The sequence below is a fragment of the Equus asinus genome, chromosome 3 (assembly GCF_041296235.1).
Source record: "Equus asinus isolate D_3611 breed Donkey chromosome 3, EquAss-T2T_v2, whole genome shotgun sequence".
Classification (NCBI taxonomy): domain Eukaryota; kingdom Metazoa; phylum Chordata; class Mammalia; order Perissodactyla; family Equidae; genus Equus; species Equus asinus.
Window position 1 is genome coordinate 45,282,064 of NC_091792.1, and position 23,867 is coordinate 45,305,930.

General features: G+C 38.9%; 1 protein-coding gene across 5 annotated transcripts in view; it reads left to right on the forward strand.

The window, feature by feature from the left end:
- Positions 1-23,867, forward strand: part of FNIP2 (folliculin interacting protein 2) — a 131,993-nt gene that overhangs the window by 34,228 nt on the left and 73,898 nt on the right. For 3 of the 5 annotated variants that reach the window (XR_011502000.1, XM_070504989.1, XM_070504990.1), the window contains exon 1: positions 5,716-6,030. The exons of the other annotated variants lie outside the window; for them this stretch is intronic. Coding sequence is in view for 2 of the 3 variants with exons in the window: in XM_070504989.1 (XP_070361090.1) it covers positions 5,855-6,030 (176 nt within the window). In the remaining variant the exon portion in view is untranslated. Of the gene's footprint in view, positions 1-5,715; positions 6,031-23,867 lie in introns of those variants that run through there. 5 annotated transcript variants of the gene reach the window in all.

Sequence of the window (23,867 nt, forward strand, 5' to 3'; positions counted from 1 at the left end):
GATTGCACGTGGAATGGGTATTGTGAGGATGGGCCGCTGCTTAGGTATTAGGAGCTATTCATGATCGTGTTTCTGAAAACAGCAAGTATTGACAGGCTTGGTCTTAATCCTGGATCTCTCTCCAAAGCCTCTTCCCCTAAAGCACACTGCTTCAAGAAAGCTGCTCACCCCCTTACCTTAGTCCATTTGCTGTAGCCTAGCGTGAGGGCCTTTTTTTTAACTTCACATCGAACTATAACATACAGACAGAAAGGTGTACATATTCTGCTTGCTGTGTGTTCACAGCCCCAGCGCCTAATCAAGAAACGGTGGTTTACCAGCCTCCCATAACCTTTTTGTGTCTCCTCCTGGGGATCATGCTTTGAAAACCACCTATAGGTAGAAAGGCTTGTGATCAGTTGTTGGTGGGTGTGGAAAAGGAATTGTGGAAGAGAGGGAATTACCCCAATAAGGGGAGGGTCAGTTGTGGCAGCTGTGGATCACAGACCCCACCACTCCTTCCCTTCCATTTAGTCTTCCTTTTTTCTCATTAAGGTAATGTGAATAGGCAGGGAAAGATTCTTTAGGGAAAGATGCTTTAGAGAAAGATTCATTTGAAAAAAATAATTAGACTGTACTTTTCCAGAACTGTGTATTAAGCCTTTGTTTTTTCTCTCTTCAAACCCATCTCTTTCAATTATGACTTTCGAGTTAATATATATATATATTTTTTTGGTGAGGAAGATTGGCCCTGAGCTAACATCTGTTGCCAATCCTCCTCTTTTTGCTTGAGGAAGATTGTCACTGAGCTAACATCTGTGCCAGTCATCTTCTGTTTTATATGTGGGACGCCACCACAGCGTGGCTTGATGAGAGGTATGTAGGTCTACACCTGGGACCTGAACCTGTGAACCCTGGGCTGCTGAAGCAGAGTGTGTGAACTTAACCACTACGTCACTGGCCCAGCTCCTCGAGTTAATTTTTTATTACATGCAGTGATCACTGTTTTTTATCACCTGAAGAGTGTGAAGTCAAGGGAATGCAGAAACACATGAAAACTTACCTTGAAGCTTTCCTGACTTTAATTCTCCCAACTCTAAATCAGGCATGGGAATGGATTTTTCTTCAGATGCCAGATCCTTTGGATTGGAAGGGTTTGGTGTGGAGTATGGGTAGAACAGGAAAGAGTGTTCTGGTTGATTAGAGATTTTGGCAAAAGAGACTGGACTGGTATCTTGAGTACCAGGTTTATTTGCCTTGTGTGATCTAAATGATACTTATGCCGTTTCTTGACTTGTAAGCTTAGCATTCTTCTCTAGGATCACTTAGTACCTGCACTATGAGATTGGGTGCAGTGCAAATACAGCTTAAAGAGTTGAACCAGTAGTCTCCCTTCCTTATATATATCATGGATTCATAATACTTCCATACTTCTCTGATCCTCCTTGCCAACATCTGATAAAGTTCATCTGTATTGTGAAAATACCTGTGGTGGCAGCAGCAGTTCCAGTCAACATACTGAACTGCAGGTGGAGTGTGGGAGTCTAGTCAGTGATTGCCAATGCTTCTCTAAATGTGTAAACATGGCTGAACTGTGTGAAGGAAATGGAGAACTCGACCATGATTAGGGTTACAAAGAGAGTTGATGAGAAATTTTAATTTGAAGTATATTATTTAATGTTTAAGTGCAGGATATCCAGTTTGATAATGAGTAATAGTGTTAAGTACCTATATTTGAGAGTATGATTCCATTTCGGAAAAGAGAAGATTGAGAACGAAGATTGGATTGAGGTAGACAACAGAATTCTGAGGTGTAAACGTACCTTTCTCTTAGCTACCCTATGAGCTGTTCTAATGTCTTGTAAGAATAGTTATGATAATGTAATTATTACTTGTTTTTCCATTTACTGAAGAAATTTTAAAACTCCTATTTGAATGTAAGGAAATTTGGAGCCATATGAGGCAGCCCTTTTAAGTACAATGGTTGGGGTTTTGATATGCATCTCTGCCTTATTACATTTTATCAGATTTCGAACTGTGGAATTAAAGGTTATTAAGGGGAGGAACAGAGGAAATGGCATTTTCACTTTTTAAAAGTCTTAAAGTCCTTTCTGTTAAGATACCACGTGAGTCATGTTGATTGGAATGAACACAAGATGTTAAAGCTTCTAAAGGAATTTTTGCTGTAGTAAATGAGAGAAGAAAGAGTGTGTGTGTGTGTGAGCACAAGCACCCCCTGCCCTGTCAGAATGTATGCATCAGACTGTCAAAGAAGCATTCTGCTTATTGCAGATAGATTCATATCATAGTTTTAATGTAAATATTCAGTGTATTAAACCAATCAAAAACTTGTCTGTTGGGCATCTACCAGGTATAAGACCTGTATGAGGTACAAAGATGAATGTCAAGACCCAGTTTTTATACTCAAAGAGTTTACAATCTAGTTAGGATCGTAAGACATGTACACTACTCTGTTGCAAAGCAATTGTGTGTTAAATGTTAGAAGTATGTTTTAAAAAAATTATAGAAGAATTTAAGGGAGAAAAAGATCTTCCAGCCTAGGAAGTCTTCCTGGGAAAGATCGAATTTTTACTAAGAAAGTGGTTCTCAGGTGTATGGTTCCCAGGCCAGCAGCAACAGCATCCTGGGAACTTATTATAAATGTAAAGTTTCAGGTTCCACCCCAGATCTGCTGAAGCAGGAACCCTGGGGGTAGGCCCAGCAATTTGTGTTTATAAGCCTGCTAAAGTTTAGTCACCGTTCTACCAAGGAAATGGTGGCTCAAAGATGCGCCGACTGAGTTTGAGGAGAAACAATGACTGGTACATAGTAAGTTTTTAGTTAAAGATGGCAGGCTGAATGAAGGAAACATACCAAGGGGGTTTAGAGTTTCCACTGCCTTTTGCTTTAGTTTCTATTTAAAGGAATTTCTGGGTGCCGGCCCTGTAGCCCAGTGGTTAAGTTCACGCACTCTGCTTCTTTGGCCCAGGGTTTCGCTGGTTCGCATCCCAGGTGTGGACATGGCACCGTTCATCAGGCCATGCTGAGGTGGCGTCCCACGTGCCAAAACTAGAAGGACCCACAACTAAAATATGCAACTATGTACTGAGGGGACTTGGGGAGAAAAAAACAGGGAAAAAAAAGGAGACTGGCGACAGTTGTTAGCTCAGATGCCAATCTTTAAAGAAAATAAAAATAAAAATAAAATAAAGGAATTCTTTCCCAGTGCAGTTGGATCCTTATTTCATCCAGATGTCCTTTGTAACCATGTTGTCCTTTTCATATCTTATTATTATGATCATTTAAAATGTTCACATCATGTGGATAGGGATAAAATTTGCATTTTTATAACAGTATTTGACGTCTTTGGAAAATGTCAACTATCAGAATGAATCAACAGCTTTGTGGCTAACTACTAGGTAAATGTATATACAGAATATGTATTTAAAAAGAGAGATTCATGTCCTCTCATCAGGTCTTAGGTAAATATTTTTTGAGATTGAAGTTTTAAAAATAAAATTCATTCAATGATGTCGTGGCAGAGCCCACAACATAAAAGTGGGACACGACATAAAAAGTGGGATGTGTCCTCCCACTGTTTCCTCTACATATTTTGTACAATTCAATTATTTTGGCATTTTTACAGATCCCACCCCATCAGCATTGCACTGTACTTTCATGTCTCCTATGATTTTGGATGAGGTAAACCCTAGGTGAGTTGGAGATGTTGATTTGGGTCATCACTTGGGCCATGTGGTGTTAGGTGGGCATGACGATGGTGAAACGAGGCTTGACCTTCAGCCTTTGCTCACTGAGCTGCCCTGCGCCTAAAGTGGAAACGTTACAGTGCTTGCATAGCGATCTTCTGATTCTCTATTAAGAAGAGAAAGTGATTTTAAAGACAGTTTAGGGGAAAAAAAAAGAACTCATGATCACACTGCGGCATGCAGTTAAGCTTCAAGCTCAAAATGTGTTCCCCTTCCTGGAAAAGTGAATTCGTTTTCTCCTAATCTGGTTTTATCTTGACACTATCAATTTAGCATATGCCACAGAGAAGTCTAGTCATTGTTGTAGGTGTGTAGCAATCTATATTTCTCAGAGGAGGGTTTACAGTCATGTACCACTTAAGGACGTTTTTGGTCAACAACAGACCACATATATGGCAGTGATCCCCTAAGATTAGTACCATGTACCTAGGTGTGTAGTAGGCTATACCACATGGGTTTGTGTAAGTACGCTCTATGATGTTCATACAATGACAGAATCACCTAACAACGCATTTCTCAGAATATATCCCCGTTGTTAAGTGATGCATGACTGTATTTAGAATCTTATTTGGATTTGTTACAGAGGAACTTTAGGGTCATAGATGTAGTAAAAGGTAATTGAGGCCTCTGCCACAACATTGTTAGATTTTCTCATACTTGCGGAGTGAAATATATGGCTGCCGTGTATAAAGATGCAGTTACAATCCACTGAAACTAAAGACCCAGCCAAACAGTCATCAGATTTCAGGGATCTGTTAATATTTTCTTCAGCCGAATTGAAGGATGAAAAAGAAAGGGATTTGGAACAATCCCTTGTATTTTTTTTTGAGGAAGGTTAGTCCTGAGCTAACATCCGCCACCAATCCTCCTTGCTGAGTAAGACTGGCCCTGAGCTAACGTGTGTGCCCATCTTCCTCCATTTTACATGTGGGACACCTGCCACAAGCAGTGGGTAGATCCACACGCGGGATCTGAACCTGCGAATCCCGGGCCACCGAAGTGGAACATGCGAACTTAACCGCGGCTGCATGGGGCTGGCCTGCTTGTAGTTTTTTGTATCAAAGTTTGACCTGTATTTTAGCGACCTATGCTTTTTATTTCTTCTAAAAGAAAAATTATTTTTTCCATGAACTCACAGTACTGGGAAAAATCATATTGATTGGCATTATTTTCATTTTACAGATGAATATGTTAGTGTCAGAAGTCAAAATTGAGCTGCTCTTGTCCTTGGGTTCTGGTAATTTAGGGCTTTCTCAGATCTTGAATATGCCCAGGAATCAGGAATTTAGTGCAAGCATTTTGAAGGTTTATGGCTTCTCGTTTATTATGATTTTTCTTACTAATAAATAAATGTATACATTTATATTTTAAAATTTTATTTGTATATATATTTGGTATTAAAGCAAGAATGTGTCCCTACTCTCCCTCCGCCACATCACCTCCTATACATTAAGCCCTATATTTGTCTCTTGTGGGTAACCATCTCTTTCACTTGCTATGTGTAGAATTTTGCAAGGTTGCAGAGTAAGACCTGTCAGCTGACACTTCCTCACATGAGAGCCATTAAGAGGGTGGTGTGGCCAATGTCAGAACAACCTTGCAGCTGAAGGCAAGTCACTGCATTTGCCCAGAGCCATATGAATAGGTCTTGTGACCAATTAATTGGCTCCTACGCAATCTCCAACAGGGGAGCACAGATGGAGTGAGTCAGTCCAAGCTGCTCAACCTGTTGAGTGTTTTGTCTTTTGCTAACTGGAGCACAGGCTTGGAAACAAAAGTAGGAAGTGGGATTTGGACTTGTCTGTTTATAATGGGTTTGCTGAGAGCATGTTTTATAACGTGATGGATGCATCTGACTTCCTAAATCATTGGCGGGCTTAATTTACGTAACAAATGAGTGTTCCTTTTTTTTTTTTTTTTAACTTTTGAAAGAGGAAATCAGTAGGCTGCTGCCAAGTAGCTTGTCTCACCTACTCTGTGGGGAGTGCAATGATCATTTAGGACGGCTGGTCACTGTGGAATATCCCTAACAACAAAGGATCTTCAACATTTGTGTCCAGGTCCATGTTGACAGTTAAGATAAACCAGAAGGTTAAACCGCTCAGGAGATGTGTGGCTGCACAACGGAGACCGCAAACCAGCCCCGGGGCTGGCAGCATTCAGCCACATGTGTGAGTGATGCCGTTTCTGGTGCTGGGAGAACTTACAAGACCCTTTTATGCAGAAAGATTCGGAAACGCACCAGGGTAGAAAGGGGCACTGATCACACGGAACTGGACAACAGGTTTGAAACTTTAGTTCTATTTTAAAATCTCAGAGAAATTCTTATTTAACTCACTGTGTACCAAGCAGATGAAATTGTATTGATCTGAAAGTTGAGTGCTTCTAAGTGGGAGACACGGGGTGGTTGGTGGGTGTGCAGAAACAAGTTCTTTCCTTGATAGAGAAGTTGTAGGCATGGGTATTTTTTGTGTGTGACTGTTTCAATTCTACTACCCATCTGCTTTCTTCTTAACTTTTCATTACCTCTGCTGGAGCCAACTTGCAAAAAGCTGGAGCCAGCTTGGTTATATCCTTGTCCTGTGTGAAGCCTGAACAGTACTGTTCACAGTGATCATCAGGAAAAAGAGGTGCAGTCCTGAAGTACCACCCCAGTTGGCAGATGGGGCACAGGACTGGGAGTTCTCACTTCTTAGTCTGAATGATGGGTGGATGGTTGTGCTTTTCCGATTGGAGGCAGAGTAGTTAGTAAAAACTCAGTCTTCCTCTTCTGGAAAATCCTTCCCATGGGAAGGGTGGTATTATGATAAACTAATTTTAATAATGGAGCTTACCTAAAAAGAATAACATTATACTTGCTGTATTCTTTTAGGTTGATTGTTCCATTTCGGAAGAATTCATTGATTTTATTAGTAGTAGCTCTTAATTGAAACATTATTTGTAAAGAATTTTATTGTATATGAATGAAAAGGAAAAATCCTTTGAGAATTGCATTTCATTCCAAAATCTTACATAGATAGACAAGTAAGGAGAGCCAAAGGTTAAGCCCTGATTCTTGTGATTAGTATAAAAAAGTAAGTTTCTAAATATACTTAAATGGTGTTATTTTTTTCCTTACTAAAGTTTTCTCAAAATTACCATGTCTCATAAGCTGTTTATCCCATAAATATATTTCTTGGTTGGTTAAAGATAATCAGGATATAGTTACTGTCATGTAAAAATCTTTGTCTTTCTTTAGTAGAAACTTAATAAAATGGTATATAGTCTGCTCCAGTGTAAGAGCCCAGTAGATTGGAGAGTTAGGGAGAAGTGAGGAAATCATTTTATGGGTGTTGGGTCACCTGCTGTCCTCTCATTTAAAGAGAGAGATTTGTAGAGGAGGAGGTAATGAATGACATGGTACATTCGAAAAATACGTTGAAGTGTTCAGATAAGAATTTCACTTTTATATTATCTGTTTCTTATCAAGAAAGGACAGCTGGATGATAGGAAAGAGTAATGGATTGACACTTAGTTTATCTGCATCTCCATCCCCATCCTGATCCTGATCCCCAGCTTTGCTTCCAGAGTCTTGTAACCACGGGAAGGTCTCCTGGCTTTTCTGGGTCTCGCTCTTAACTATTAAGCTATGTAGTTGGTTTAGGTTATTTAAAAAATTCTTTCTTCCTCTGAGATTCTAAGATATAGCATCAGGACCCTCTGTATTCCCTATTTTTGTTATTCATGCAATTCTAGACTCTAGGCTGAGGTGGGTGGCATCCACATAAGAAAATAATATGCAGGACCATACCAATTTTTTTTTTAAAAACTTCTACTAAAGTTTTTGCTATGAGCTTCTGCTTCTCACTTTCAGTGAATTGCTGTTCTGTGGTGGATTTGAATCATTTTTATTTAAACAACACTTTAAACTTAACAAAACATTTTCATATCCATTATCTCCTTTCCTTATTTTAACCTTTTTTTTTTTTTTTAGAATTCTGTACAGTGATGACATATACTTGTCAATTAATTGGAATTCATCTGTGGTCAGACCGGTTGTCTTGGTAGGCCTTGTCCACTTTCTCTTCCCCTTCTTGAAAACATATTCATTATGTGCAGTATCGTGCTTGGTTTCCTGAATTTCTCTAGGACTTGGGCCAGTCTCAAGGGTAGAGTGAGTTACTGGCAGGAGCTCGCACTGTAAGGCTCTGGCTCCAGAGCGCTCACGAGTTATCTGTTTGTCCAGGTCAGGTGGCAGTCAGTTAGGTGTGACTTCCAACTCTTTGCTCTTGAGAACCTATCTTAAATCAATAGTTTAGCTGATCATCTTAGCTGAGCACTCTTGATAAGTAGTTTCTGTTTTTTTTTTTCCTTGCCTCATGATTTTCCAGTTATTCAAAGGTGTGGAGAACAATTCCGCAAATATGGTGAAGTCATGTTGGATATCTAACAGTGGCCACAGTGTAAAACTGACACAGTTCAGTGCAGAAAGAAACATTTTAATCTTCCCTTTATGGTTCATGTGAAATGAAACATTTCAGGATAGAGGTTTGTCCTCTGTATCTTCACTCCCATTCTTCTTTTTTTAAATATTTTTATAAGGTTTTATTTGGCACTTGACTTTTTTTTGTTTGAGGAAAATTAGCCCTAAGCTAACATCTGCTGCCAATCCTCTTCTTTTTGCTGAGGAAGACTGGCCCTGAGCTAACATGCGTGCCCATCTTTCTCTACTTTATATGTGGGACGCCTGCCGCAGTGTGGCTTGCGGAGGGGTGCCATGTCCACACCTGGGATCTGAACCAGCTAACACGGGGCCGCTGAAGCTGAACGTGCTCACTGAAACGCTACGTCACCGGGCCGGCCCCTCCCATTCTTCTTAATCTCTGGAATGACAGATATTGGAGTTCAATTTATTTCATAAAATTACAGAATCAGTAAAAGCCTACAGTTTGATGAGGCATCTTAAATGGTTTGTCAGTATAAAGTTCCTTGCTAAACTCACTTCAAATCTAGTAACTCAGAAATATGATGCTGGGTATATGGTGTAGTCTTCAAATAATTGCTTCCAACCTTCCTTTTTAAAATACCCATAGCAAAGCTGCTAATAACTTGATTTTTTAAACTTTCCCAGCAAATTAGATAAGTCCATGGGGCTGTTTATGTGAGGAATTGGGGAGTATTTGCCAAGCTTATCTGTGAATCATTCTTTCTCTGATGGAAAGAGAAAATTTGACATTACCTTGTCTTAAAAAGTGTACCCTACACATGCTGAAGAGGAACTGAAACAAAGCACTTCGGAGTCAATTGAGCTTTAAGTTTCATGTCTTGAAATTTAGAGTCAGAAGAGATTTTTTGTACTGCTTTAGAATCACCAGGATGGAAGGAGCAGAAGAATTAAGGAATGTACATATCTGACTTACCTGCATTTGGATGAACTAATTCTACTAAAAAAGAAAGAGCCTTAGATTGTTTGTGGTAGTTGCTTAACAGGAAAATAAGTACAGAAACCAGGGTGTATTTTCCGATGGTGAACTGCCTCACAGAGATAAGCTGCCCATGATTTTACTACCAAGTCTTTATTTATAGTAGTTAGGATTACTGACTAGGAAATACAAAAATAGTCACAGATTGAGAGAGAGATATGCTAAGGCAAAAGCCCAAAGAATTCTGAAGATTTTCGTAAAAGGCTATTAAAAGAAAGTCTAATAATGCAGATTGTAGGGGTGAGGAGCGTGTTTTTCATGGTGTTCTTCACTTAGAAACACTGTGTGAAAACCATTCTGCTTTGATACTACTTAGAAAAGGACAGGTTAGCTGTTGGACAGGTTGAATGAAGTGGGTAGAGGGAAAAAACCAAACCCTAGTCAGCTGATAGTCTTGTGTCTTGTGACAAGCTTCCCAGGAAGGCGGTAAATTGCTGGGTGTGACTCTTTCAGATGCATTGGGTATTGCTGTCACAAGTTCTTCTGCCCTTCCTGCATTCCTTACCTTTTCACTGATTTTATGTGCAATGAGGAATTTTCTTTGACTGGTTAAAAGAGTTTGTTTCCACTGGTTGATGGTTGAGATTTAGAGATGTAATTTGAGAATGATTGTGTGAATGAGGGAGGAAAGGAGTGGTAACTTAGTATTTCTGCAAAGTCATGTCTGATTTAGGTTTAAAGAGCATTCATCTTGCCCCTCTGAGGCCACATGTCTTGGGAATGAATTCTGATTCATTTTGAATTTTGAAGGGAGTTTTGAAGGGAGTGTGGACTCAGTGTCAAGTGACATAAACTTTTATCTGGGTCTTATTTTGGTAAGTATTGATGACATAACAGGGTAAAGCCTTTATTATCAGCCACTGTAACTAATTGTGTCCAGAATGACAGTGTTCTGGATGGAAGGTAAGGTTACTCTAACTCTGGGGTCCTCAAGTCAGTCATCGGGCAGCTGCTGAAGCCTTTCTCCATCCAGTTCCTGCTCAGCTCTACGTATGTACGTATGCATGTATGGCGAAATGGAATACTTGCTGTACTGGCCCACGATTCCTGGTTCTCCTGTTATAACTCCTGTTGTGAGTCAGGCTGTGGCTTAGCCTTATCCTTTTATTGTTATAGTAACAAAAGCTGAATAACTGCTGAACAGTGATGTAGCAAGCCCTAATGGGAATTGGTGAGAGCAATAACCTGTGACCTGTCTAAGACGATAATTAAACTCCCAATCAAAACTCACCAGAGGGAATCCAGCCTGTGGGCTCTAGAAATACCAATGTTCCTGGTAATTCTCTTCCCCTTTTATGGGATCCCAAATTTGTATCTGATGCTGGATGTCAGGCATATGTCCATCCATCAACATTTATATCTTGAAGGCTTTAATCCTTCTCTTATTAGTTTAAAAAGGTTTTTAAAAAAAGTACTACTCTCAGGTTTTTGCAGAACATATATGAATTAAAATCCTGGCTTTTTTCTCACTATGCCATTTCCTTTCACTTTCATGCCTCACCCTGCCCAGAGGCAAAAAACAAGAAACAAAAACTGAGTAGAGCAAAGCTAGTTTTTCGACTTAAAATTTTAAAAAAAATTAACTCTAACATGTGAGAACCTAGACTGTAGTACCAGATATAGTGGAAGCATCTTTGACCCAGGGAGCTTGTGATCTTGTGATCTGAGGGTCCATCTCTGCCTTGAACTCATAGTGTTTTGGGGAACATCACCTCATCTCTCTGTTTCTATTTTCTCTTCTAAAAAAATAGAAGTGGAGGATTGGGTCAGTAATCCCCAAATATGTGAAATGTTTTAAAAAATGTAGGTTTCTGAGCCTCACTTCAGATCCACTGGACCAAATTCCTGGAGCTGGAGCCTGTGAAACTTTGTTGATTAAAAAACAACCCCCAAAAACAGACGCAGAGTGCTTCTGGGGTGACTCTGATGATGAGTCAAATCTGGGAACCACTCAATAGGGGCTGTCTGAGGTCCCTCTAGCTCTAACATTCTGATTGTCAGTGACCCATGAGACCCAAAGATGATAGAGATAATGTGAAGACCTTGGGAGTCAAGGGACTCAAAACTATTTCAGTGGTCATCTTTTTTCCACGTGAGAGAGCAAGCCACGTGGATGTTTGAGGAAGTGTATTCGCAACAGGAGGAACTGCAAGTACAGAGATCCTAAGGCTGAATGTGCTTGGTATGCACCCTAAAAGGAAAAATATTGCCTCAGGGCAAAGATGATTTGGATTCAGAGAGTAAATGGTCCTTTGTGGAAATGTCAATGGGACAGAGGTGTGCTGGTAGATAGGACTAGCAGCCGCACATTGTGATATGAGATGGAGCTGGAGGTTGCCTGCCCCCTAAGCTCTTTCATTGGCCCTTGCTTGATAACGAAAATTCCTGTTATTAGAACCTCATTTCTTTGTATTTAAGTGTTGTTCTCTCTAGGCAGTAACTGATACCTTAGTGTGAACTTCTTGTATGAGAACTTGTTCCTCTGTCAAGACCACGTGAGAGGATTGGGCACTTTCTGTCCTATCACAAACTTTAAAACTAGTGCTTATTACTGAAAGTTCCTATATTTTAAAAGTTCCCTTGACAGCTGTAATTTTTTTTCCCTTTTAATTAGACTTTTTTAAATAGCAGCTTTAGGTTCACAGCAAGAATGAGCAGAAAGTTCCTACCTATTCCTGGCCCCCCCCACCCTCCCGCCCCCTGCCACTTCCCCTACTGTCAGTATCCCACACCAGAGTGTTGAAGGGATGGAAAAATTTTCCCTCTAGGTTCTTTGGCTGGTCTAATAATCAGATTGATACGAGACAGATTAACAGGAGAAAAAAATTTAATTTTGTACTTATGGGAACCCCATGAAAATATGAGATCCAAAAGGCAGCCGGATCACTGAAGCTTATGTAACATCCTGAGCTAAGGAAAGGGGTAGAGATCTGAGGATACAAAGGGAGGAAGGCCTTTCACAGGAAGGCAGATGAGATGTTTGGAAAACAAAAGTTGCCGTATTATGCAGGTTAAGTTTCTTAGGTAAAAAGGTATCTGGTACTAGCTATTTTCCTGATACAGGCCCCCTTTCCAATGTAAATTTAGACAATTAAGGGGGAAGTAGAAAGAGCTTTTCCTGAATCTGCTGGGTTTTGATTGCCTTTAGCTCGAAATAATCCTTATGCCAAAGAGACATATTTTGGGGTAGCAAAATCTGCTCCCCTTCAGTGATACATTTGTTAGAACTGATCAACCTACATTGACACATCATCACCCCAAACCATAATTTACATTAGGGTTCACTCATGATGTTGTACATTATTTGGGTTTTGAAAAATGTATAATGAAATGTATCCATCTTTATAATATCATACAAAGTAGTTTCTTTGCTCTAAAAATCCTCTGTGCTTTGCCTATTTCTCTCTTCCTAGCTGCTGGCCACCTCTGATCTTTTTACTTTTTCCCTTACAGTTTTGCCTTTTCTAGAATGTCATTTGATTGGAATTGTATAGTATGTAGCCTTTTCAGATTGGCTTTTTTTCACTTAGTGTATGCATTAAAGATTCCTCCACGTCTTTTTATGGCTTGATAGCTCATTTCTTTTCAGTGCCGAATAATATTCCATTGTCTGGATGTAGCACAGTTTGTCTATCCATTCACCTACTGAAGGATACCTTGGTTCCTTCCACGTTTTGGCACTTATGAATAAAGTTGCTGTAAATATCCTTGTGCAGGTTTTTGCGTGGATATAAGTTTTACTCCTTTGGGTAAATATCAAGGAGCGTGATTGCTGGATTGGAAGGTAAGAGTTTGTTTAGTTTTGCAAGAAACCCACCAAACTTCCAAACTGCTTGAACTATTTTGTATTCCCAATAGCAATGAATGAGTTTGTGTTACTCCATATCCTTGTCAGTATTTGGTTTTGTCAGTGTTCTGGATTTTGGTTCTAATAGGTGCATAGTGATATCTTACTGTTGTTTTAATTTGTGTTTCTCTCATGACATGATATGGAACATCTTTTTCATGTACTTATTTCCATCTGTATATCTTCTTTTTGTGAAGTATCTGTTCAGTTGTTTTGCCCATTTTTTAATTGGGTCGTTTGTTTTGTTATTGTTGAGTTTTATGAATTCTTTGTATATTTTGGATACCAGTCTTTTATCAGATATGTCTTTTGCAAATGTTTTCTCCCAGCATGTGGCTTGTCTTCTTATTCTCTTGCTGTTGTCTTTCACAGACCAGAAGTTTTTAATTTTAATGAAGTGCAGATTATCAGTTATTCCTTTCATTTCACCTTTGATGTTGTCATCACCATGCCCAAGGTCATCTAGATTTTCTCTTATGTCATCTTCTAGGAGTCTTATAGTTTTGCATTTCACATTTAGATCTGTCATCCATTTTGAGTTAAGTTTTTGGGAACGATTTAAGGTCTGTGTCAAGGTTAATTTTTTTGCATGTGCGTGTCCACTTGTTCCAGCACCATTTGTTGAAAGACTATCTTTTCTCCATTGTATTACCTTTGCTCCTTTGTCAAAGATCAGTTGACTGTATTTATGTGAATCTGTTTCTAGGCTCTCTATTCTTTCCTATTGATCTGTCTGTCCTTTCACCAATACTCTACTGTTTTGGTTACTGTAACTTTTTAGTAAGTCTTGAAGTTGGGTAGTTTCAGTCCTCTGACTTTCCTCTTCTCCTTCAGTATCGTATTGGCTATTCTGGGTTCTTTGCCTTTCCACATAAACTTTAGAATCAATTTGTCAATATCCACAAAATAACTTGTTGAGATTTTGCTTGGGATTGCACTGAATCTATAGATCAAGTTGGGAAGACCTGACGTCTTGAGTTTTCCTACCCATGAACATGAAATATCTCTCCATTTATTTAGTTCTTCTTTGAGTTCTTTTGGCAGAGTTTTGTAGTTTTCCTCATATATGTCTTGTACATATTTTGTTAGATTTACACCTAAGTATTTCTTTGGGGGAGTGCTAATATAAATGGTATTGTGTTTTTAATTTTAAATTCCACTAATTGTTAATTACTGGTATATGAAATATTTTTAAGATATTTTAACAGGTGTATATTTCAGAGTGTGGCTCCATTCTTGTCAGGCTAGCTACCTTTCCCTTTTCTTTGTAAATGCTTCCATCTTTTTCTTTTGTATTGTTACTAAACTTATTTTTAAGATTTTTCTTAAATCTTTTTTCTGATTATCAAATTGATACAATTTTATTACAAAACATTTGAAAAGAGGCAAATATAAAAGTGAAAACCCAAATTACCCGTAAAACTATCATACAAATTTTACTACTGTTAATACTTTTGTTTATTTCCTTGCAATTACTTCCTTTTTTGAGTACATGGGTATAAACTGCATTGTATTAACTGAATCATATTGTATATCAAGCTATATAATCTACTTTTTCACTCAGTATAATACCATGACATTTTTTCCTATGTTATTAAAATGTTTTTGAGAACAATTTTTAATGACTTTGTAGTATTTTCTTAAATGGATGGCTTTAGAAAACTTAAGGTATGTTCTGCTAATGGATATTTAGGTTTCCAGTTTTTGACTTTTACAACCCAGAGAATGACCCAATTTTTGTTCAAATTTCTGATAGTCTCCTTGGGAGGGAATTTTCCTTGTAGGAGATTTTCCTTGTAGGAAATTTGAAGGAGACCCATTTTTCCTTCCCCAGTGGAATTTGAAAATTGAGAGAGAGAAATTGGTCAGGTCGATGGAAACCAAAATATCTACATTTAGAAAATGGCTCGTGTGTGTAACAACAAGGAGCTGCCTAATAATGAACCTCACGGTTAGACCAGTTCACCTCCCCTGTCCTAAGCACCCTAGGACACCCACAGGTCTTGCCACGTCAGAGCTCGCCCCTGTAAAACTTGATGTTGAGAAGTTGGGGATCAAAAACACATGCTCTTCAGGGAGATAGATGCCAAAGAATAAAGGAAAATGTATCAAACAGAATTCATTCCTCTTCCATTGGGAAGGAGCAAGTGGGGGTGAAGAGCAGGCAGGAATGTTACACTAATCAAGATTATGCTTCTTAGAAACCTGAAGCAAAGGTAAGAGGGCCCACCAACACTAATGTCTTTTGTAGGTTAAATCACCTTTTAAAGCATATGGATCCAGGGGTTTTTTCCTTAACATTTTAAAAAGCATTTTATCTATATGTCTCTTTATCTGTAATGCATTCACTTGGTTCAACAATAAACATATATATTCGAAACATATTGCTTCCAGCTCTTTATTCTTCCCCATCTCATTCAGGTAATCAATTTTATTAGTTTCTTACAAATTCTTTTTGTATTTCTTTTGTGCAGAAGTAGGCAAATACAAATACGTATTCTTCTTCCTTCTTACACAGAAGGTAGCATACCGTACGCAAGAATCTGCTCTTTGCTGTGTGGACTTCACAGTCTAATCTGGGGATCCTATAGATCTTGCTCTCACGCTCCCACTCTCTCCAACAGCTGCTTGGTATTTTGTTGTGTGAATACAGCATAAATGATTTAATTTGTTCCTACAGTGTCCTCTCCAGTTGTTTCCAGTCTTCTGCTCTTAGCAAACATGCTACAATCACATGTTTATATCTGTTTAGTTCCAGAAGTGGGATTGGTGGGCCCAAGGTGAAAAATACTTGCAATTTTGATAGTTACGACAAATGACCCTCCGTATGTAGTTGTGCCATTTTGTGCCTCTGCTTGTGTTTCTCTTGTGTGGGGTGTCTAACTTTAAGATTTTTGCCAGTCTAACAGGTATATTATTTTAATTTGTTTTTGTCTTTCTAGGAGTTAGATATAGCATGTTTTTCCTATGTTTAAAGACCATCTTAATTTTTTTTTCTGTGCAGTATCTATATTCATTGCCCACTTTTTCCATTGGTTTGTAATCTTTTAAATCTTTTTCTTTATTGATTTCTGGTTGTTCTTTATATATCAGGGAGATTAATTCTTTGTGGTACGAGCTGCTAATTTTTTGTGAACTTTTAAAAAAGCCTTTTAACTTTTTTTTTTAACATAATTAAGGTCATACTATATACATAATTCTGTGTTCTGCTTTTCAGTCGTAACATTATGTCACCAGTATTTTTATTTTTCAAATGTAGCATGTTTTTACCCCGCGGAAGGAAATGCAGAGGGAGGTCCTGGAATGTAGAGGATGTTGCCCTGACTTGTTTGGTACTGAAGTTAAGGTGATAGTGCAGCAGAGTTGGAAGAACACAGAATTTGGAGTCAGGAGACATTGGTTTGAGTCCTAACTTTATCACTTACTGTTTAAAACCCTGTTAAAGTCTCCGAAGTTCTATGTAAAAGAGTTTATATAATATAGGCTCTCACAGGACATCTGTGAAGGTCAGCTCAGGTGAATTGTGTAAAAGCATTTGGCAAACTTTACAATGTTAGGCAATTATTTGTGTGTGTGCAGCTCTGATCACCCATCTTCCTCTGCCTGCCTCCAAACATCGGAGCTCTGGAACTAGTATCCCTAGGCTCTGTGAGATGATGCAGTAAAAAAAAGGCAGGTATTTAATACAATGGAAACCAATTTGATACAGTACTAGAACAGTAATAACAGACTCAAAGCCATAAAGAGATTTAATAAATGAGAAGGGGGATTACTTTTATGGAGAAAAACTTTGTCCTGTCCTTGGAGGATACAGGGGATAAAAGAGGACACAAAAATGTGGTATACGAATGCTGAGAAGAAAGCTCAATAAATGCCATTGTTTAAGGCCAAACTCCATATTTGAAACTGAATCTGAATGCCTTGAATTCATTAAGGTGGTTTCCAAGTAGGAGTTCACCCACTGCCTCATGCTTCAGCTCCCAAGAAGCCTCTTAAACCAAACAGTAATTATGGTGGTTAGTCTTAAGGCAATAATGAAATCTTTAATGGGTTAAAAAAAGGTTGTTCCTATTGTATTCCTCAATTTCATTATTTATTTTTACTTTTTCCAAAGATAGTACAGTCATATAGTTAAATATTCAAAAGGCACAAAGTCTTAGTATTTACAACACACTTACCATATGCCTGGCTCTTGTTAAGTACTTTACATTTCATCCTCAAAACAACACTTATGAGGTAGGTACTGCTATCCCTATTTTGCAGACAAGGATACTGAGGAACAAAGAGGTTGGGTAACTCGCCAAAGTCACGTAGCTAGGAAGAGGCAGAGCGAGAACTTGAGTCCAGGCTGCCTGGCTCCAGAGTCTACACTCCTCCTCACTATGCCCTTTGAACAGATGTGTACTAAATAGCACAGGGGAAGCCTTTCCCTGGGCTCTGTAAAGAGTTGACAGTGAAGTCTTCAGCTTACTTCTCCCCCTCAACAACCCTGCTTTCTACTCCAGACACAACTGGTCTTACCGATTCATTGCATATCTTTCTAGAGGTACTCTATAAGTATATAATAAAATTGAGAGTTTCTTCCCCCTCTGTTTTTCCTGTTTTAAAATACGCATGGTGGCATTCTATACACAATGTTCTGTACTTCTTTTTTCTAGTTAAAATGATGTCTTAGAGCTTACTATATGATTACATAAGGAGCTTCCTCATTTGTTGTTGTTCCCGGACAGTACTCCATTGTATGGGTGTGCCCTCATTTGTTTAACCATCCCATGTTGACAGTTCCTTTCCAGTCCTTTGCTATTCCAAACAGTGCTGCACTGAATTCCTTTTTGTGCATAATCATGTTGGACCTGTGTGAGTTGATCTGTGGGATTAATTCCTACAAGTGGTGTTGCTGGGTCAAAGAGGATGTGAGTACGTTTGTTTGTACTTATCTCTCTTTTTTAAAATTTTTCTTATTTTGGCCCCTCCCTGCAGCCCAGTCCTGCAGCGCTGCTTTCCACTGCCCTCCCGTGTGCTCACCTGTACCCATCTCTTTTCGAGATAATATCTTACAACCAAAGATAGATATGGGTTCTATTTATTTTGGCTTTCTTATATTGTAAACAAAAGACCTTATGCAGAGAATCCTGCTTTTGACCTCTGGAAACCTCTGAGAGAGTAGAATTATTACCTTATTTGTGTACAATTTAAGTGGATCTAAAATTAATGAATATATAGGCAATGTCTTGAATATTTACTCCATGTTCCTCTTGCTTCAAAAGAACTTACTTGCGCTTCTCCTCTTCAAATTTTGTTAGCATCTTTTGAAAGTTCTATCAATTGGAGGTGTGTTTCTATTAAGAAGCATGCTTATCAAAGTGTAGAGTACACTAGAAAGGTTAAGGGATGCTTTGCAGTAAAGTAGATTAATTAACACTGCTTTCCTCTCAGTACCTGGCTGAAACCATCTATTCTAAATTATACTGTGCACACTTCATTAGATAATTTGGGATTATAGTGTGTTAGAGTGGGAAGGATGAGACCTTGAGGGGTAATTTCAGCCCCAACCCATCACTTTATAGAAAAGGAAACAGTGGACTGGGAGGTGAAGGAGTGTGAGTAGCTCAGACTGTCGGTCCCTCCTTCCCAGAACGGAGGCCTTCTTGACATCCAGGGCAGTGCTCTGCTGTTTGGCGATGACGTGGTGGCCCCAGGGCCGTGGGGTGTAGGTGGTGGTGCCGTGAGTGCCATACATAAACTTTACCTATTTCAGTGTTTTACCTGATTTGACCCTGCACGCAGGAAAGAAGGAAGAAATTCTATCTTCTCGTCTGTTCTTCAGAGTTCCCTGTTCACAGAAACCAAACCTCAGGCTGTATTATGACTCATATCATAATGATTTGTCATTGCTGTATGAACACATAATATAAAGACTTATGTGGTTTTAGCTTGTGACCCTCGCAGCCATTTATAGCATTGTTTCAGTGGAGAGAAACAAGTTCCTAGTTTCAAACAACTTAGTTACATATACACTTTGGTGGTCATATTTGTTAGGGATCGGTTATATTCAGGAAAATGTGGGGGACCTGGGTGTTACTCATTCCAGTCTTTTGACCTTCCCTCAGACATAGTAAGCATTACATTGGTCAGCAATCTGTCATCCTACAATTCCAAAATCCTGAAATCTCTGAAAAATTTTTCAGAACTGACGTGAACTGATGTGAAGCTATTTATAGTCTCTATCTAATCCACTCAGCATAAATATTCATAACTTGAGCCGGTAAAATATTAATTTGTTTGCTTTTGGGGGTTTGATTACACCTCAGACCTTGGAGGAGGTGTTACGTAATATGTGGTATAAGCTGCTTTCTAAAATCTAAAAAATTTCTGAATTCTGAAACATCTGGCCCCATGGATCTCAGTTAAAGGATTGTGTATCTGAACTTATCCTCGAGTTATGCTTTACAATTTTAAAAGTACTTTCATACTTACTCTCTGTTTTTCCCAACAACCTTGTGAGATAAGTAAGGCAGATGCATTTTGGGAAAGCTGAGCCCTAGTGCCTTCCTAAAGTCACGTGGGTTGAAAGTGGCAGAGCTAGAGTGAGCAGCTCTGTTTACCCTGGCAAATACTAATCCATGTCCCAAGCATCACGTCCTCTGTGACTTGCACCCATCGCTCACCCCTACTGTGTGGATTTGACCTTATCGTTCTTTAGGTTCCCCGTAAGCCACATCAACGTTTATCTCAGTACCTGTAACAATATAGTTTACTTGTTTGTATGTTGGCCTTCCCATATCAGATGGTAAGCATTTTGAGACAGGAACTGGAAATGGTTCATTTCTATTCCTGGTATCCTTCATATTACCTGCGTTAAGCCAGGTGCTAAAAGTTTGTAGAAGGAATGAATGCAGGAGTGTGCTTTTGGACTCCTGTTACAGTGCCCTTCCCATGCCATGCTGCTGATTCTAGGGATTTATTCTTTCATTCCAGGATTCTACACATTTGTTTTACAAAAGAAACAAAGACCTTGCCTATCATGTACTTTCTTAAAGACAGAAAAAGTTGCAGCCAAATCCAGTGTAAATTTCTTTTGGTAAAATAACAGAGAGGGATACATTTAACTGGAATCCTTTTTAAATTATATCTTTAGGTTAGCCTTATGTATTAACGTTTCTGATGAGAATTGGAATCTGTAAGCTTTTTTACTATACTCTTGACCTCAAGACGGCAGTTCAGTGGTGAATTTTTAGTAGCTCCTCTGAAATTAAGCCAGGCAATTTGTGCAGCTTTGGCTGTATCCATACAATATTGGGGAAGAAAGGAAAGTCAACTAATTTGAAAGTATTTTTCCTGTTAGCCATCTTCCTGACAATACTAACCTAGCAAAAAAAAAGAATTCCAGATCTGTTACTGCCATCTATTTACATATTTTTTTTTCCTTGAAATAGTTTGTTACTGTGTGGGAAATAATGTACATTTGTGCTGACAGGGTGAACACTGTGCCATCTCAAGCATAATTTTCTCTTTTCTCCACTTCTAGTCTTCCTTTATTTTCAGGTCATAGTTATTAGGGTCTCCTCACTGTTCTTGAGCAAACATTTTGAGAATATTTCTGTTTGTATTTAGAAACTTTTTTTGAGAAAGAGAAAAAGCAGTGGGAGTTGGCAGAAAAGAGAGCATAGAATAGGGTTTAAGAGTGACTGGAAAATATCATCCTAAATATAGTAAGTTTCATCGGAGCAGGAGTTATGATTGTTCACTGCTTCATCCCAGTGCCTGGAAGAATGCTTGGCACAACAGTAGGTATGCAGGAGCTACCTGTTAAATGCATAGTATTTGCCAGTTTTTATTGTGATCATTATTGTTTGTTTTGTTTCGTTTTACCTTTTCTTGGACCGAAGTTCCCTATCATACCTGACTCTTTAAACATTCACATTCTTGAATCACAATAATGCTTCTTAAACGCTTTATGTGAACTTACTTTTGACCACATAGGGTTGTTTCCTTGTGTGAGAGTAAGAGGGAAAGCATTTTTTACGTATTCTTATTTCATAGATCACACTTCATCATGGGCATACTTGAGCCCACTTCTAGCCTGATTCCTGTAAAACTTCAAGGGAGGAATCAAATACCAATACTAGAGCTGGTCTTGGAGGACGTAGCAAATCACCCTACAACAAATCGAACTACTGCTCTCACCCTTATTAGCCGTGACTGCTTGAAGCCCTGGGTATGTGAGTCAGTCCCAACCTTCCATTTGCTTTTCTCAAGCAGCTTTAGTTCTCGCCTAAAACACAGGTAGGGTCTTGTCATTCCCTTTCTCAGAACGTTGGAATGGCACATCACTGCTTGTAGAACAACGTACATTCCTTGGCATAGCATTCAAGGTCCTCCACAAGTAATCCCAAATGTCTTTCAAGCCTCATTTCCTGTGTAGTTCTTCTGCAGTAGAACATTCCAGCCACCCAAGACTCTGGCTTTGTACCATTTGACTCTGTGTTTGTGATGTGCCCTCAGCCCGCAGGGGCTCTCTTCCCTTTTCATCATTACTTGTGTAATCTTGCCATCCTTCATAACTTCATTAATCCAAATATTGATTCTTCCAGGAATTTTTCCTGTTTCCTCTCTATCTTCTGCCTTGCCCTCTTGTTTTCGTGTAGTTACCTACATGATTGTCTCTTGCAGGTTTAAAGTTCCTTGAGAATAGGGGCTCACATTTCTTATTTATTGTATGCCCAGGAGTGCCGGCATTCCTTGGCTTTCCTTGGCTTGTAGCAGCATAACTCCAGTCTTCATGTCTCTCTTATCACATAGCTTTCATCTCTCTGTGTCTGTGTACAGATTTCCCTCTTCTTATGAGGACACTAGTCATTGGTACTCTTGTATGACCTCATCTTGACTTGATTACGTCTGCAAAGACCCTGTTTCCAAAAAAGGTCATATTCACAGGTACCAGGAATTAGGAATTGAACATATCTTTTTGGAGGACACAATTCAACCCACAACACATGGTTATATGTATTTTAAGGAGAATTCTATTTTCTGTACTTAAAATCATTTGATGTATTGCTTGTCACCTTTCAGGTAAGTAACATAGACTTTGGTCACTTGCTTCCCACTCTTGAAGAGTAGTTCCAGAAATAAGATCTGGTTTCACTTCAAACCAGGCAAATCTTAGCATCCTGGAATTTTAAAAGTGAAAAGGTCCCTGTAAGTCCTTTTGTTTGAATTTTACAGTGAGAAAAGTTAGACCAAACCATCTTATTTTCTTGTGCCTTGGGTCAGACAGCTGTGACCATAAAGTGGACAAATAATACCATGTCCCCTGATGCTAGGGGCAGTGTTCTTTTCTTGCTTTCAACAAAAGCAAAGAAATGAGGTGGTTCTGATTAGAATAAATGTCTTTCAGTCACGTATTTTAAGGCATAAGCCCAAGGGTTATTTTTCATACCTCTTTGAATCACGCAGAGAGTTGCCCTCAGTAAAGTGCCGGAAACCATGGTTGGTGCTCATAGAAGCTCTGCGATAACTGGGCTGAAGTGAATGTGGACATGAAGAGAATATATGTGTCATGTGATTACAAATAACTCAAGCCCCGTGTATGGGGGATGGTAGGGAAAAGAGGTGGCAGTGTGCCGGGAGGCTTCCATACATTATCTCCTGTAATCTTCATGACAGGCCCTAGTACTGCTTGGGGGACTGCCCCAAGGCTGTAGAACTAGTGGGAGCCGGAGCTGAGACTGGATCCTGGGGCTGCCTCATTCTGAAGCACTCATTTCACCTCCTTACTCCTGCTTGTGCTTCCTTTACCAAACTACCCAACTGTGATTTCCTCTACTAATATTAGTGATGGTAAATGTCAAAATTATAATTAGGTATCAGACGAAAGACAGTATTCATATGGAAGAAGGAGAATAGAGTTTCCTTATATTTCATAAAACACTCTTTAATATATTTGGGTCAAAAAATCCGACAATCTGACATACATACTTTTTCCCTTCCCATAGCTTTTATTTTCATCTTTTTAAAATTGAAAAATAACATGAAACATTTACTAAGCTGTGTTGATTATTACATTTTAGCTCTTTTAGACAAGCTGTCCTCAGTTTGATTGATATTTGAGTCAGCATTACTCTTCAAAAATAAGGACTGAACAACTTGCTTTGTAAATTATAATGCCTTTTTGGCAAAATGTAATGGGGCAAATTAGATTGAGCAAGAAAACACAAGGCAATTAAATCTTTGTTGATTTTTCACTTTTATTAACTTCAACCTCTGTACTATGTTTTATTAATTTCAGAGGATATTTTTAATGACCTTGTGTAATTTTAAAATTTAGTGGTTTGGGGCACAGTCGTGAGGACTTTTTTGGTTATAAGTCACAGAAAACTAACTCCAGGAATAACACTCACTTAGGAGTAGCTGGCTTTGATTGCCAACAGGACTCTGTCTCATTCCATTGCTCACCTCTGCTTTCCTTCACTTCATTTTCAGATAGACTCTTGCCTCATAATGGCAAAACATAGGCACCAGCAACTCCAGGGTTACCATTTACCAACCGAGCAACTGAGTTTGAGGCCTGGCTCTCACAGCTGGCTGGGGGTCGTCTGGTCATGTCTGATTGGCCAGGCCTGGATCATGGACTACCTCTGGACTGACAGTAGAAGAAAAATGATTTCCAAAATAAACTTGCCATGTTATTATCAAAATTAGCAGGAAGGGATACTGGGCATGGTAGCTTAGAACACAGGTTGTTAAAAGAAGGTACAACCAGAACTTTCTATTTTTTTGGTGCTAGGATTTAAGAAAACAAATCCGCTACCT